The 15,807-nt window shown below is 38.3% G+C and overlaps 1 protein-coding gene across 1 annotated transcript; it reads right to left on the minus strand.

The window, feature by feature from the left end:
- Nucleotides 1–395: 395 nt before the first annotated feature.
- On the minus strand, nucleotides 396–7,268 carry spata4 (spermatogenesis associated 4). Its single transcript, XM_053506430.1, has 6 exons — nucleotides 7,100–7,268; nucleotides 5,799–5,928; nucleotides 5,277–5,395; nucleotides 4,103–4,323; nucleotides 2,331–2,416; nucleotides 396–691 (listed from the first exon to the last, which is right to left on the minus strand). Exons 1-5 carry the CDS (start codon nucleotides 7,198–7,200, stop codon nucleotides 2,346–2,348), a joined length of 642 nt encoding a protein of 213 aa, XP_053362405.1. The 5' UTR covers nucleotides 7,201–7,268; the 3' UTR covers nucleotides 396–691; nucleotides 2,331–2,345.
- Nucleotides 7,269–15,807: the final 8,539 nt, after the last annotated feature.

Consider the following 15,807-nt stretch of genomic DNA (forward strand, 5'->3'; position numbering starts at 1 on the left):
AAAAAAAAAATTATGGATGATTTATTAAATTTTTTACAATTCTAAAATCAAAGTAATGTTAAATGTATTATTATAAAAATACAAGAACAAGTTGTATAATTTCAAACCCTCGAAACAACAACAACCACCACAATAATAATAATAAAGAATAAGTAATAAAGATAAAAGTAGAAGCTAATTCCTAACTTTATAAATTAACATAACATATAAAATTCACCTACTTGTTTTTTTCCAGTTCTATATTTGATATTCCATTAAAAATAAAAATATTTTATCACATATTTTAAGATTGGATATAAGAAATAAACACATGTTAATTGATTGTTTAGCTGTGTTTATTTTCGGTCACACACTTGCAACATGTTGTTTTATACAACACAAAGCTGAGGTCCTTCTTTCAGTCCCGTTTCTCCTCCACGCAGTCGAGTCGCTCAGTGTCTGAACGTTTTAATCCTGAAGCTATGAGTCTAATATGGCTGGGAGGTAATGGAAGCTTAAATCATCACACTCAGTGCACGTCTCATTACACACTCGTTATGATGCTGAACCCGAGGCGAGTGTGCTGTGAGATTAAGTACGATCAGTCTGATTATAAAGACAGTAAATATGTTGTTTAAAAAAAAAACTGAACTGAAGTGAAGCGGGAATCTGATCCCTGCAGGGTGTCCTGCGACTCCCATCAATCAGCACGCTGGATAAACAAACACACAGAGAGAGAGAGAGAGAGAGAGATCAGCATTACCAATAATCAGATAATCAGATAATCAGAATTCTGCTCTTTGATTGGACAGAAGGTGTTGATTCATTTCCTACATGAGCAGCTCTGCACATCACAGGTTTAAGTACACAGCGGTACCTTGGCTTGGAAACATTTAATAAAGGTAAAATGTAAATAAAGTGAAATATGAAATAATTCGACATTAAACCTCACTTAACCTTAATTTATGATTTTCTTTTTTCCTTTTCTTTTCTCCAAATCTGATTCAGAAGTCTCGTGAAAGTTTTTCTTCTAGTGTCTCATTACTGCTGCTGTCTCTCTGTCTTGAGGGGAAAATCCTGATGCTGCATTCCTTTTGGTGTGTGTGTGTGTGTGTGTGTGTGTGTGTGTGTGTGTGTGTGTGTGTGTGTGTGTGTGTGTGTGTTTCAGGGAAGACTCCTAGAAGCACGTGGAGGTTTTGTTATCACTGTTTAGATTGTTTCTGATTTTGTTCCTGTTTATGTTTCTAAGGTTAATATGAAAGTCTTAATGTCTGCTCTGACTTACATTAAGATCTACATTCAGGACCTTTTAGGAATGTTTTTTTTGGGGAGGGGGCTTGACATCTATAGCGAGGCTACCAGATTTTTGCGGGCGGTCACCTTGCAATCTGGCGTCAAGTCAGAAGTAATGCCGAGCACACAGGGGAGAGAAAGGCGAGATCCCACATGAATGAGACTGGGAGAGGTGAGTGAGCAGTGCGCCTGGTTCACAATACAAACATGGGCCTTTCTCTTGAGGTTCAGGGCGACACGGCTCCCTGTTACGACAGCGAGGAAGGGGTGTCTAGGATGAGGGACCCCCCTCCCAGACCGAGTTGTGATGGAGGGCAGTTGGTGAAGACCATCGGCGGTGGCTGTGTGCCATCCAGCAGCGAGCAAATGAGAGATACAAATAGACGTGCTTCCGGTACACCAGGCATGTGAATTTGTGCAGGACATCCTGGAGGAAGCTTGAGATGGAGGTTAACAGGTAGACCTCCCACCCGGCTTCAAGGAAATTGTGTTTGCTCCAACAACTGGGTTGAGGATAACGAGCATCAGTTCCGTCCCCGTGACGAGTACCAGATCTGTCCTTTTGTTTCAGCTCAGTACCCATGCCAAGTTCCAATTCTGGTCTCAAGTTCATGCAACCACAGCTTCAATATCCCCACCCAGTCCCAATGCCCTGCACCACACATCAAGGTTGCAAAAGCTGTTAAAGGATTTTGAGAGGATTGTCCTGGACTGCTGGTGACGCACTAGTGGCTCTGGGGGTTTATGTCAGAGTTAACAATCTGGAGGAGGCAACGTGCCCATGGATTTTCATGTTGTGACTTTAGTTTCCCAGGTTGCACTGCACCAGAGTCCTGTTACACAACTGGGTCTCACTTTGTTTATTTCGTATTATTTACAGTAAGCACTCCTGAATAATTATTCTGGGTCTCATATTGATCAGTTAAATCTACTGTTATTGTTATTCACTTTAAGTCTGTTGGTGTTCTGGGTTTGTTATCTCTGTTTGGATTCTTCCTGTTTTTATTCATGGTTTATATTTCTATGGTTATTATTAAAGTCTTAGCATATGCAATTACTCTGTGCTGCAGTTCTCATTTATGCCAGTGCGATGGTGGTAGTCGGACGGCCTGCTCTCCCAGCGTGGGCTTCACGTTAAAACGTTCTGTTAGGGGGAAAAAAAGACAAAACATGACATCACAACTCAGCAAAAGAAAAAACAAATATATAAAACAAATGAGAAAAAACACAGGAGAGAAAAATAAGTCAACAGTAAATAAATACAAAACACCAAATACTACCACTACAAATAATAATAATAATAATAATAATAATAACTAGAGATGTCTCTATGCAGAGGGAAAATGCACATGTGTGACGGCTTCCTGTTCGAGCCATGAGGTGATTAGTTACTGCTGATGCTGAATGCTGAGAGGTTAGAACAGACGAGAGAGGAAATGAGGTCGCTGCTGCTGAGGCTGTTATATAAACAACGGGTTTTATATTGTATCTTTAGGCATTTTGCAGCCTGTTGCAGTAAAACATTTCATGCTCACCTTTCTTTAATATAATATAAAGAAATGAGGGGTCAAGACTTTTTCACAGTACTGTATGTCACATCACTATATTAAGAAATAATGGTATTTAAATATCACCAAACTACAGTAGAGTCAACAATACAAACATGATGATGATAATAATAATAATAATAATAATAATAATAATAATAATAATAACTACATATATAAAGTAGTGAAAACTTCGGCCACACTTTAGACATTAAAGTTACAAAATGTAATTAAGTAGAATGTAATGCACAAAGATTATATTAATAAAAATAAAAAAAAAGACTACTGAATTAGAAGGCGCGTCCAAACTTTTGGCTGGTAGTGAGATCACATGATGTCACTGTAGTTACATGAGCATTAGTGTTTACATTAGGAATGTTTAGGAACATTCATCAGTAGTTTAACTGCCGTTAAGATTTATTTATTTTTTTAAATTATAATATTTCATTTAATGTTTTATCATTAAACATCATATTTTTCCATAAATCACATAATTACTACACCACACGCTTTTAAAATAATTTTGTTATAATTTGTACAGTATCAAATAACTACTTGTAGAGATTGTGAGGCTGGAACCGTAGAAGTGTCTTCTTCTTTATTAATGACAACACGTTAAACATGTTAAACTACTGGTTAAAAGAAAAGCTGTAAACTTTGCATAGTTTGCATGAATTGCATATTTTATAAATAATAGATTAAAATTTTAACATTTTGTAAAAATTAAAACTAGATTTTTCAAAAATCAATAAAACATGTAGATTATGTAGTTATGGAGTTTTCTCCACTAAACACTCGTGGACTTGTTCCAACACCATGATTCTTAAAAATGGCGGAAAAATCTATTCCATGATTTTTTAATTTATGATTCTTTTGTTTGGCAATATTTTTAATTGTATGTGAGCTGGTCGAATATGGTGATTCTCATCCCTAGTGATTAGACTCAGAAATCTGATGCATTAAACCGCCAATCATAAATAAGCCATTTATGAAAAAAGGATAAAAAGTTGATGGGTAAAATATAATTAATAATTTTTAAACTGATGTGTAAATAAATCAGGAGGTTAGGAAGCTCATCGGTCCATAACTCAGTTAACAGAAGTCTAACTCAAATTCTGCACACACATCCATCAGACGATGTTGAATCGTATCGTATCACGTTCGTATCGTATTGTAGCAGCTTCAGCAGTATCGAGCCGCCATCTTGTAAATCATATCATGTGGAAGTCTGTGGTTTACACTGTTGTGGGAAATTAAATATTGTGTGTGTGTGTGTTCTTTACGAGGGTTCTGGCTCCTCTCCTCTCTCCGGTGCTCGAGGTGCCGGTGGATGATGTTCTGGATGTTCCTCTGCTTGGTGCTGATGTTTTTCTCAGCCAGCTCCTCGCTCAGACTCACGTTGTTTTTAATGGCTTTCGACGCCGTGGATCGAGCCACCATGGGCAGCTGCTCCTGATAACTCTGATCAGTGAAGTCTAGCGCCTCCTCCTGGGCACTCTGGATCCTGCAGGTACGAAGTAGAATTGAGATTTAACCCCCAAAATGGACCACAGGCTCAGAATTTAGATTTAGATCTCTTTATATCACCCACGAAGTACTGATAAAGAAAAAAATATAACAAATAAATAAATAAATAAATAAATATAATAAAAAATATGTTTTTATTAATTTGATACATTGTTCAGCTAAAAATAAACACATGCTCGGAGTTAATGTCATTATTTGCATCCTGAAAAATAACGTACACAAATGGGTACACAAGGCCACACACACCTTGGCACAGGTCTTTACGCCTTCCTGACGCGACCCCTTCCATTTTATCCGACCTTGGGACCGACACTGTGTACAGTAGCTGGGTGGAATGGGACATGGCAACCCACCGAGGGCGGGACTCGAACCCTGATCCTCAGATCCCCAAAACAACGACCTTAGCCGCATGAGCCAGCACTTCCTGTCTACGCTGTTCGGTGTCACTTTGTACTGAACCGAGACGATAAATCCGACTCGACTTAACTTGTTTATTGTTTATCACATCTGAACAGACTTCTGTGGCGTTAGAGGACCAGTACAGAGTCGTACACCTCGCTGTGACTTTACAGCATGTTTGTGTCATAAAATAAAACGGACAATAAAATTTGCAGTTTATTTGCACGATCAGTTTACATCACACTTAAATCATAACCAACACTTAGAATAATGATTAATTACAAAACGTGAATTTTTAGATTTATTATTATTTGACATTATTGTTTAAAATGACTGTTCAGTCCAGATCTGATATATATTTTATGTAAAATAATTATATATGTTTAAATAAAAACAGATTTTATGGAGACACAGAATTAAACAGATATAAATATTTCAGTTCACAATGCAGACAAAGTAAAATGACAAGGAGAGCATGGATCTGGAAACTATTTGTGTGTGTGTGTGTGTGTGTGTGTGTGTGTGTCTTGCCTCCTGTTGGTCAGCAGTGTGTAAATCTCCTGAACTAAAGCCTCGGCTGCTCCTGGTTTGCAGTGAATCGTACCATTAACGGACTCCTTAATCAAACTGATGCGTCGCTTGGCCAGCGCCTGCATGCATACACACACACACACACACACACACACACATATTTGTACAAATTACCATGTGTACAAATGTAACAAGATCTACAGATAAGAATAAATTAATGATTTGATAACGCCTTCTCTCAGACGCTTATGGAAGGAGTCTCCAGTGTCAGCGCTTTGTAACAGTCAGTTCCTTGAGTTTTCAGGACAGAGGTGTTTACACTATTCTTGGTCACGTGACAAGCTGTCACATGTCAAGTTGTTTCACAGATATTAAGCATAATTTTAAACGGATTAAAAAAGTAAAAGAGAAACACTCAGGGGCATGCCGTCAGAGTAAATGAATCATCTTCAGGGTGTGTACAGTGTTCCTCACGTGGTTTATTCTGCACTTGAATACGTGGACAATCACACAGACCCTGACCTTCTCGATCTTAGACCAGTTGCTCTGCTTGGCGCCGATTGACGCTCCGTTATCGTATGTGTGCAGAGAGAACTCCTCGGGGACGTACCAGGAAAAAATCTCAGCCACCAGATAACCGTTAGAGAAATCTCTGAAACACAGCGAGACACAGACACACACGAGCGTAAGAGGGAGTGTGTGAGACGCCTTCAAATTTGTCCTTTTCATAAAAAAAAATTTTTAAACCATGACATTGTGAAAGCTGGTTATTTATTCCATGCAACGTGACATCCTGAGCGCATTTTTAATTTTACCGAACTCAGTTATAATGTCTTTAGATTAGTGACAACATTTTATTATTTGAAATGTCGTATGCATTACATGTGGTAGTGTGAAAAAAACATTCTCCATATTTACATATTTGAAATATATATATATAAAGAATTAGACTTTTGTATACTATATGGTATTTTATATATATATATATATATATATATATATATATATATATATATATACACATTGGGATGCGTAAGTTTGGGCACCCTTGTTAATCTTCATGATTTTTCTGTATTAATCGTTGGTTGTTCCAATAAAAAATTTCAGTTAAATATATCTTATAGGAAGTTTATAGGATTTACAGTAAGTGTGCAATAATTGTTTAAAAAAATTAGGCAGGTGCACAAATTTGGACACCACAAAAAAGAAATTAACTCAAAATTTAGTCGATCCTCCTTTTGCAGAAATAACAGCCTCTAAACGTTTCCTTTAGCTTCCAATGAGAGTCTGGATTCTGGTTGAAGGTATTTTGGACCATCCCTCTTTACAAAACATCTCTAGTTCATTCAGGTGTGATGGCTTCCGAACATGGACAGCTCTCTCTAACTCACACCACAGATTTTTTTATATGTTCAGGTCTGGGCACCGAGATGGCCTTTCCAGAACTTCCAGTACTTGTTCCTCTGCATGAATGCCTTAGTAGATTTTGTTTTGTTGTATGTTTAGGGTCGTTGTCTTGTTGAAAGATTCGGCCCCGGCGCAGCTTCAGCTTTGTCACTGATCCCTGGACATTGGTCTCCAGAATCTGCTGATATTGAGTGGAATCCATGCGTCTATCAACTTGGACAAGATTTACTTTACTGTAGGTAGCAGGTGTTTTTCTTGGAATGCTGTGTTCTTTCTCCCCCATGCATAATGTATATGTATATATAGGCATATGTACTGTATACTATATGTATACATAATAAGTAAAAATATATATGGTATATTATGGACTTATGCCTTGATGTGGATGGTGTTGAATATGAATGTGTGTTCCTGACCTGCGGATGTGTTTCGGGGACACCGTGAGCTCGAGACTCTGCAGCCACCTCCACACCTCCCGGGGGAGCCCGCTCCTCTTCTTCTGCGGTGAATAATCCATACAGGGTTATTTAATTATTCTTTAAAATCTCAATTATAAACAGTAAAACAAAGTACATTTATTCAGCATGAAGTTTCGGTTCTCTTTCCCTTTTTGTTTGTGATGTTTCCATGGCGACAGAACTCTCAGCGCACTTGGCGCCACCTGGTGGTCTTTTCCCCTCACTACATAGCTTTTTAAATAAACAGACCCTGAAAGATCACTCAGGATTAAGGAGAATTCAATAGAATTAATTATTACTATTATTATTATTATTACATTTATAATTAATATAATTATTTAAAATTATATTTTATTATATTTCTATATTCCCATTTTTATTCTACTATTTCATTTTAATAGTTTTATTATTTGTACATAATGTACATTTTTATGTCTTTTTACAGCTAATTTTTATTTCTTATATTACTCTATATTTCTAATTTGTAAAACTCTTTTTTCTCTTATTTCATACTGAAACTTCTCCTTTTGAATTTTGAGGGTCAGCGGTCGTATAAGTGTCTCACTTCATTTCGTGCTGTGTATGACTGTCTATGTGAGGAATAAAATTTGAATTTAAATTTGAGAGATCTATAGGTGGTGGCGATGTAACTTACAGAACTCCAACTAAAGGTGCTCAGCCGTACTGAGAGGGAACGTGTCGAGAAGAAAGAGTGTGTGGAAGTGTGGGATAAGGTAAACGACAAGCTCAGAAGACACAGAACCAGTCAGTAAAGATGAGGAAAGGAAGCGTTAGACGTCTTTAATGAAGCCTGGACTGATGACAAGATGAGGCACAATTAGACAGACAGTTGGTGGTGATGTAACATACTGGAGTCCAACCGCCATTAAAGAACAAAGAAGAAGAAGATCGTGGAGGATTTTCAGTTTTTGTTTTATTCTGGGTTTCTCTCTCTCTCTTTCACACACACACACACACACACACACACACACACACACACACACACACACACACTCTCTCTCTCTTTCTGTGTTTAAACTGCAGAAAAGTGGATTTATATAATTATTATAATTTTGTCAAAAGTTGAAATTCACATGTTTAAAAGTAAATGAAGTTTCCAAAAGGTTCCTGAGACTCACTGATTGGGGACGCCGTGGGGGCGGAGTCTTCAAGATGGTGGCCCAGCTAACAGTCTGCATAATGTGGCAAACTTACACACTGCATTTGCCGGAGTGTGCCTCAGGGTGTGTGTGTGTGTGTGTGTGTGTGTGTGTTAGTGTAGTGTCCTGTCTAATGCTAAACTTTCTTTTTTTCTTTCTTTCTACTAGAAGGTTCATTTTTTTGTACCAGGTTTAATATAAAAGTGATGATGTCAAATTTCTAGTTTGTGATTATTAAAAAATTTAAGATGATTTGAAGATCAATAATAATATTTAGCAGATTTAGAATCTGAAGTTGATATTGTAAACAGCAAAATGTCACTGATTCTTCAAAAACCTTTTCCAAATTCCTCCTTTTACTCTGGAAAGTTCCACATGATGGCAGTGTGTGCTTGCTGTAATCACACACACACACACACACACACACACACACAGTCAGTGATAAGTGACGCTATGAGACGCTGTTAAAAGTGATTAATAGTGTTTTTGTCAGCGGATATTTATTTTACAAAGAACTGTCTAATTAATAAAAGACAGATATTGTAACTCATCATTTCTCTACTATTAGTGATATGAGAATATTCTAATTGGCCAGAGGCATTTTTTTTCCGTAACTGTTTTATTTTTTTAATAGCATTTTTTAAAACTTTTTTTATGAAGGGTGCCAATAATTTTGCAGCTGATTGTAAATATACAGCCCTTGGTGTTAGCCTGTTCAGCTATTTTAGAGCCTGTTCAATATCCAGGCAATCCTAATTATTCGGTAGAATTGAAAATCCATGCGATTGGATTCGGTGCGTGTCATTTACGGCGGCATATTTACGGCTCCAGATGCCGACTTTAATATCGAGCTGATTCAGGAGGAGACGGAGAGCCACTGTAATTGGACTTTATTTCCTCGGGCAATAATTCTATAGGCCCTTCATGGCTCCTTCATTGTTCACATTGTAATAAATTAAAATTACAAATCTATTTCTTGCAAGTAATAAGGTGCTGTCAGAGTCAGGGCGAGAGAAGCTGAGGTGGAGAACGCGGGCTCTAAGGATGGAACGAGAGCACGGATCGTTTAAACCGAGAGTCATTTTTATTATTTTTTTTTGTCTGTGTCTATAATTGCACAGCTTGCAGAAGAATAAATGCAGCTGCTGCATCACCAGTTAAATGTAACGGCACTGTATCTTAATCAGCACTGCGAAATCACTCTAAAGGCTTTGCTGGTAATTCTGTTTAATATTTTAAATCGTGTAAAATGTTTACAGACTGTACATGTGCTTTGTGTTTGTGTGTTCATTTCTTTATACTTGGGGATGAAACACTCTGTCTAATGCTGTTAGAGTGAAATAAACAGTGACAGGATGGTGTGAGGAAGAGGAGACACTAGGATGCGATGTTACAGAACTCAGCAGGGTATTAGTTATTAAAGAATGTGTAAGGTATATTATACGTCCAAGTGGCTCTTGCCTGCTAGAACTCTTTTGTTTAACCAGGAGAATGCGAGTGTCTCTCCTCTCACCTGTCTGTCTCCGGGTGTCTCTATGGCTGACATGGTAATGAATTGTTATTTTGATGTCCAGACACAGCACGCTTTAAATGTGCTCTCTTTGCGGAGAATAAACAAAGATCTTCAGACATCATATCTGATCAGGATATCTGTAAGGCCATGTCCACACGTAGCCGGGTATCTTTAGAAAACAAGATTTTCCTTCTTTGTGTAGAAAAATAATTTCGTCCACACGACTTGCGTTTAAAAAATATCTTTATCCCCATGAAAAGACAAAACGCCCTGTTAAGAGCCTCCTTAATCAACAGGGGGCCAATCAGAAGCCTAGACAAAACGTCATTACCTGTTGCGCTTTGTAGAAGTCTGACGGGTCTCGTCTGAAACCGCCGTCGCTGTCTGCGGGGTCTGTGAGTTTTGTACAGTATGTAGCAGCAGTAGTACATTCAGGCCCCTCTATTCATTAACGTAATGTGTAAATAACTGCTTGTGTATGTTTGTACACGCATGTACGCAACGTTAACACAGTCACTGGTTTACTGTACGTACGTCCACTATTGCACACAATATCCTCATAAACAAAGCTGACATCAAATCAAGGAGACGAGCACACAGACCATTACACTATCGGCACAAGGTTCCAAAAGTTCAGTTTTCATCGACCAAAACTGCGTTTGAGTGTGGACGAAAGGCGAAAATCGCACAGAAAGATCTCTGTTTTCAAAAATATCCGGCTACGTGTGGACAGTAGAAGAATAAGTTCTGAATAAGTTCTATTAAATATATCTAAGTTCTATAAGTAATTCTGTCCAGCAAGCGATTTAAGACACGCCCACAGTTTGACGCATACGCAGTACGCTGCCAGAACTTACAGTTTCTAATCTGTCACATAACTTCTTATAACTTCACTTCTACTCAACATTTTGATTGAGTTTATGGCACAGATTTAACTTCAGGCAGAAACAAAGATGACTGAGAAAGTTTTATTCAATTCTGTTCAGCCAGTTTTGCATGATGCTGTGACAAAATCTGCCTGGACAGACATACAGACAGACAGACATACATCATTAAGATATCATTGAAATTATCTTTTTTATACTGTATATAGGATAATCAACACCTTCTTTTCTGACTAATCAGAGTGCAGAACTCAACAGCTGTGTTAAGAAATTAATGCACGTTAAAAAAAACTCTGAGTGGCGCAGTGGTAAAGTTCTCGCTTTATAATCGCTGGTTCGATCCCCGGGTGATGCTATTACCTCTCACAGCCGGGGGTCTAGAGAGAGCTGATTGGCCGAGCTTGTGCACGCGAAAAAAGTGGCTAGTGCTTTCCCTCAAATGTGTGTGACTCCGCCCCTAACGGTGCGTGAGCAAGCAGTTCGAAAAGATGCGGTCGGCTGACGTCACGTGGTTCGGAGGAAACAAGTGATAGGTTTCGGCCCTCCCAGGTGAATGGTAGTAGTAGCCTTAATGTGGGACGGGGAGGAATTGGCCACAACTAAATTAGGGAGAAAATCGGGAAAAAAACCCCATCACCCCGCCCCCCCCAAAAAAAATGAATATAGGTCTGATGTTTGATTGAATAATTTTCCCCTTTTGTAAATTTTGTTCATAATTCTGTTTACAAAAAACAATATTTTGTTGTTGTCACTGCAGTAAATACAGTCAGAAACTGTGATTTATTATACAGAATCTAAATTCATTACTTGATTTTACTTGACGTGTTTCCGAGCTGTACGTCAAATTTCATTCCTTAAACCTCATTGCATCATACGCGTAACCGTTTTACAGTTCTCACCAGCGTTCAGCACCTGATTGGTTTTTTTTTTTCTTCTCATCTCTATGTTCATAAAACTGTCAGGCTGTAAGGCATCATCACTCACTTCAACTCATCAACAGGACCACATGAGGAGAGTTTATGATGTAATGCTGTAAAATCAGAGCTGCTTTCACACAACAGTGGTTTTGGACATCAGTCTGGAGGAAACGTGTTAAAAAGCTAAACTTTCCTCCGGAGATGTTTAAAAGATTGTCTATTTTCTGTGGACTGCACCACGCGTACAGTGTAAGTGCCAGACTAATTAAGGAACTGTGATAAAAACTGAAGGGCATATAATTTTTAATTTTTTTATGAAACATTTAGGATAAAGTTGTGCATAAATATTTCAGTAGCCAAAACAAAATAAAAATCCCTTATATTTACCGAGGGGTATCTGATTTTCTCTAAACTCACGTGCATACAGTATGATACAAACCAGAAGTCTGTTATTAACAAACATATTTAAGGTGTATCTTATTTTCATATTTTAATTTAGCCACACCCACAAAACTCCATAAAAGCCAAAGAGTGCTGGAGACATGGCAGAAGAGCGACTCCTCGGCGTTGTGTGCGCGGAATCTTCTAATAATGCAGCTACATTAGGCACACACTAACTCCTCCTCCTTTTGTAGGGTGCCATTACTTTGAAAGGCTGACCTTTTTTGTCTTAATTTATGGATTAATTTTCGATATTTTCATAAAAAATTCAAAACATGGAACGAAATTTGGCATTTCACAGAACGTTTATGAAATTTGTGTGTAACTAAATTATATTTACACTATATGCCCAAAAGAATGTGCACCCCCAACCATCTCAAACTGTTACAACGGAGTCTGCAGCACACACTTGTACAGAATGTCTCTGTATGCTGTAGTGCTACAGTTCCCTTTTACTGGAACTTAAACTTTTATTCAGCATGACAATGCTCCATGAAGACATGGTGTGTTGGAGTAGAAGGTGTAGACGGTTGTTTATTCAAGTGGAGTTTTAATATAATAAAAAAAAAAATTAGGCTAAGGCCAAGGCTAATGCTAATATTAACAACAACTCTGACTAAGATATAACTAAGACGACATTGTAATTAATGAAACAACCTTAACGAGGAGCATATGAGGACAAGTTAGACAATGTTACTGTGGTGTCATGCATGCTGGGAAATGGAGTCTGGGACAGGGTTTAACATTAGAGTCTTGACAGAACACAACAGCCAAAGACAGAAAAAACAGGGACAAATTGATGAGGATCATAACCAGACCTTTAGGAGAACTTGGAGCTTCACCAGAGTCCACTAATGAGACCGTAGCTGAAACCTCAGTCCAAAATCTAGTGGAAAGTCTTCCCAGAAGATAAGAATGAAATGTATTGTAACAGAGACCACTCTATCCATCCATCTTGGAACCTCTGTAGTCCAGCTAGGAACCGTGGAGGCCAATGGTTCTTACAACCGTGGTAGAACCTCTGGTCAACACTCACATATTCATTCACACACTACGGGCAATTTGGGAACGCTGATTAGCCTAACCTGCATGTGTTTGGACTGTGGGAGGAACCCGGAGTACTAGGAGAAAACCCGCCAATCACACTGAGAACATGGCAAACTTCCAAACAATCAAGCCTGGTCCCTGGAGGTGCAAGGCGACATCGCTAGCAGAGACTACTGAACATCCACAATCTACCGTTCAACATACATGATCAGGGTGCACATACTTTCAGCCATATAGCGTACAGTAAGTGATCTAAATTCGATGCTGAAATCCATTTTAGCCCTCCCTTGCTGACTGTGAGGTGAGTTTCAGTTTGTTGTCCACAAAAAAACAATCAGACCCCCTCTATTAAAGCCACAGATTAATATTCTGTTATAATGAAGCTCATTTCAGGGCTGTAAATAAATTGATAAATAAACAAAGGCCTGAAATATATATATATATATATATATACACAGTGGTGTGAAAAACTATTTGCCCCCTTTCTGATTTCTTATTCTTTTGCATGTTTGTCACACAAAATGTTTCTGATCATCAAACACATTTAACTATTAGTCAAAGATAATATAATTGAACAAAAAAATGCAGTTTTTAAATGATGTTTTTTATTATTTAGGGAGAAAAAAAATCCAAACCTACATGGCCCTGTGTGAAAAAGTGATTGCCCCCCTTGTTAAAAAATAACTTAACTGTGGTTTATCACACCTGAGTTCAATTTCTGTAGTCACCCCCAGGCCTGATTACTGCCACACCTGTTTCAATCAAGAAATCACTTAAATAGGAGCTACCTGACACAGAGAAGTAGACCAAAAGCACCTCAAAAGCTAGACATCATGCCAAGATCCAACGAAATTCAGGAACAAATGAGAACAAAAGTAATTGAGTTCTATCAGTCTGGTAAAGGTTATAAAGGTTTCTAAAGCTTTTATCCACAAATGGCAAAAAGATAGAACAGTGGTGAACCTTTTCAGAAGTGGCCAGCCGACCAAAATTACCCCAAGAGCGCAGAGACAACTCATCCCTGAGGCCACAAAAGACCCCAGGACAACATCTAAAGAACTGCAGGCCTCACTTGCCTTAATTAAGGTCAGTGTTCATGACTCCACCATAAGAAAGAGACTGGGCAAAAACGGCCTGCATGGCAGATTTCCAAGGCGCAAACCACTTAAGCAAAAAGAACATTAAGGCTCGTCTCAATTTTGCTAAAAAACATCTCAATGATTGCCAAGACTTTTGGGAAAATACCTTGTGGACCGACGAGACAAAAGTTGAACTTTTTGGAAGGTGTGTGTCCCGTTACATCTGGCGTAAAAGTAACACAGCATTTCAGAAAAAGAACATCATAGCAACAGTAAAATATGGTGGTGGTAGTGTGATGGTCTGGGGTTGTTTTGCTGCTTCAAGACCTGGAAGGTTTGCTGTGACAGATGGAACCATGAATTCTACTGTCTACCAAAAAATCCTGAAGGAGAATGTCCGGCCATCTGTTCGTCAACTCAAGCTGAAGCGATATTGGGTGCTGCAGCAGGACAATGACCCAAAACACACCAGCAAATCCACCTCTGAATGGCTGAAGAAAAACAAAATGAAGACTTTGGAGTGGCCTAGTCAAAGTCCTGACCTGAATCCTATTGAGATGTTGTGGCATGACCTTAAAAAGGCAGTTCATGCTAGAAAACCCTCAAATAAAGCTGAATTACAACAATTCTGCAAAGATGAGTGGGCCAAAATTCCTCCAGAGTGCTGTAAAAGACTCGTTGCAAGTTATCGCAAACGCTTGATTGCAGTTATTGCTGCTAAGGGTGGCCCAACCAGTTATTAGGTTCAGGGGGCAATTACTTTTTCTCACAGGGCCATGTAGGTTTGGATTTTTTTTTCTCCCTAAATAATAAAAACCATCATTTAAAAACTGCATTTTGTGTTTACTTGTGTTATCTTTGACTAATAGTTAAATGTGTTTGATGATCAAAAACATTTTGTGTGACAAACATGCAAAAGAATAAGAAATCAGGAAGGGGGCAAATAGTTTTTCACACCACTATATATATATATATATATATATATATATATATACATATATATATATAACTGTCATAACCACTTGCACTTTGTTATAGTTTATCACAGATTTTAAGATTCATCATAGATTTTTTTTTTGTCTTTGAAATTCTGTGATCCTTACATGCATATGGACACTTTAAAAATTCCACATGGCCCCTTTAACGATGTTTTTGCAGAAACAGACAGAAACCCACCGAGCCATCTGCTTTTAATCACAGCGCTGTGGCCTCATCAGACATCGCCGTCGATGAAATGTCAGGCAGCAGATGAGCATCTTCGCCACGAGTCTCTATAGGTTTAATGGTTTACAGCGACGAGAGACGGATTAATCAATCACAGGTCTGAAATGAGATTTTACACACTCCTCAGAGCGACAACAGGACGAGCGTGTGACCTTTTCAGTGTCGTTTTTATATTGAACTGAATATTCTGGCATTTCTGATGCATTTCCTCCTGAGATCGTTCCCTCAGAAGCTCAGCATCGATTTCCTTAAACCTTTAGTTTATCGTTCCTCAGTTAGACACAGATTTAACAAAAACAAATGCTTCAGTGTGGAAGAGGAAGCGCACCCGAGCGTGGATTGATTTTACGTAGACATCAGGGAGAAAAAGTATAGATAATGTAGCAGCACAGATTTATTTA

This window comes from Clarias gariepinus, chromosome 10 (assembly GCF_024256425.1).
Source record: "Clarias gariepinus isolate MV-2021 ecotype Netherlands chromosome 10, CGAR_prim_01v2, whole genome shotgun sequence".
NCBI lineage: Eukaryota > Metazoa > Chordata > Actinopteri > Siluriformes > Clariidae > Clarias > Clarias gariepinus.

Coding starts and splice junctions, on each gene's coding strand:
- spata4 (XM_053506430.1), bottom strand. CDS start 7,200: ATGGATTATTCACCGCAGAAGAAGAGGAGCGGGCTCCCCCGGGAGGTG. Junction 5,929..7,099: donor TCCCCGAAACACATCCGCAG/GTCAGGAACACA, acceptor GCTGTGTTTCAG/AGATTTCTCTAACGGTTATC. Junction 4,324..5,276: donor ACACTGCTGACCAACAGGAG/GCAAGACACACA, acceptor TCGTACCTGCAG/GATCCAGAGTGCCCAGGAGG.